This window comes from Sinocyclocheilus grahami, unplaced genomic scaffold (assembly GCF_001515645.1).
Source record: "Sinocyclocheilus grahami isolate Dianchi unplaced genomic scaffold, SAMN03320097.WGS_v1.1 scaffold9688.1, whole genome shotgun sequence".
Classification (NCBI taxonomy): Eukaryota; Metazoa; Chordata; class Actinopteri; order Cypriniformes; family Cyprinidae; genus Sinocyclocheilus; species Sinocyclocheilus grahami.
In genome coordinates, this window is record NW_015512781.1 from 23,518 (window position 1) to 24,891 (window position 1,374).

General features: G+C 39.0%; 1 protein-coding gene across 1 annotated transcript in view; it reads right to left on the reverse strand.

Moving 5' to 3' along the window:
- LOC107578312 (nuclear factor erythroid 2-related factor 1-like) overlaps nt 1–937 on the reverse strand; it is a gene marked incomplete at both ends in the record, with an annotated part of 22,636 nt that extends 21,699 nt beyond the window's left edge. The window contains 3 exons of the mRNA XM_016264279.1: nt 27–170; nt 304–393; nt 746–937. Coding sequence (XP_016119765.1) covers nt 27–170; nt 304–393; nt 746–937 — 426 coding nt within the window. The remainder of the gene's footprint in view (nt 1–26; nt 171–303; nt 394–745) is intronic.
- Nucleotides 938–1,374: the final 437 nt, after the last annotated feature.

A 1,374-nucleotide genomic window follows, 5' to 3' on the forward strand; every position in this document is an offset into this window, starting at 1 on the left:
ACAGGAAGATGTTTGTCATTTCATACCTGTGATTCCATGATGGCCAAAACATCTTGCCATTGTTGCTCTAAAGTTGTTGATTCCTGTTCAGGCAACAAGGGTGACATGAGTGGCCTCTGAAACTCGGAAAGTGCATGTTCTCCTACATTCTGTACATCAGGACCTGTCAACTGAGAAAATTAAAAGTTAAGAAGTTTGGAAAGCCTACATTTTCTTTTTTGTCTCTCTCCAGCTCTAAAACAATTCCTGCTGCACAAATTGTTGTAAAAAGATGAAATGTTGCATTCTAGATTAAGTTTTTACCTCTGGATCTCCTTCTGAGGGGAAGTTGGCATCGATGAGATGCAAGCACTCGTCAATGGAAAGAGAAGCATCGTCCCTTGCACCGGACAACTGAAAGAGGAGCGAGTGAGCATGAGGAAATTGTTTAATAAAACTCATATCTCTCTGTTATCTGTCAAGGTCAAACTATGACGGCAATGGTGCACTGCTTTGGAATGTGGAACGTCATCATAAAGGTCAGCAGTAACAAGGTCAATAAATTCACTGGCAAAATTGACTTTTCACACAATATGTTCGCTCAATTTTGAGTGTCTTTTGTGTCCTATTCACAGTATTCTAGTACTTTAGCTCAATGTACTTCTCTGCAAGTCAAAAATAACCTGATGGAAAGGACAAATACTAATAAATTTAAACAAAAAAGACAATATTTAGTGTCTTGTTGTGAATATGTTCACTGTCATACCTGTAGATCCTCTCCAAACATTTGGTTGTGAAATGGATTTGAATTTCTCCAGCTATCCACCATAAATTCATCTTCCTCCTCTTCTTCCTCATTAAACAAGCTGAGAGGCTGGGTTCTTGCATTTTCCAGCTGCTCCTGGTGGACATTTTGCTGAGGTTCTTGCTCCCAGAAGAAAGACATACCATCTCCCTCCTGCAAATGCAAAAGTAAAGCATCGTGTCTAGTATCTCAGGAAGTACGTTCTCTAATGGATAGGAAGTGGCGGTGTCTGGTAAGTCAGGATGGTCTATTGCTGCCTTCATGTGATTTTGGAAACTTCCCACTTAAAGTTGCAATTACGAGTTTGTTGCATTCAAGTGCTTTGTTGTCGGAAAGACTCCTGGTGGAAGGCCCATTCATGAGTTTATTATTGCCTGTTTCCTGGGGAAATCTTATTAAAGCCAAAATGTATATAAAATATTAAGTCAATATCCAACAGGTTTTTAATCAAATGTAGCGTCCCATTGATTAGTAACCATTAAAACATTGACTGATATTAAGCTGGCTGATGATTCTTAGGGCCTGTCCAACTTGGAAGCTCTTGTATCAAAATTATCTTTTAGTTCCTCAGTTATAAATATGACCTGAGA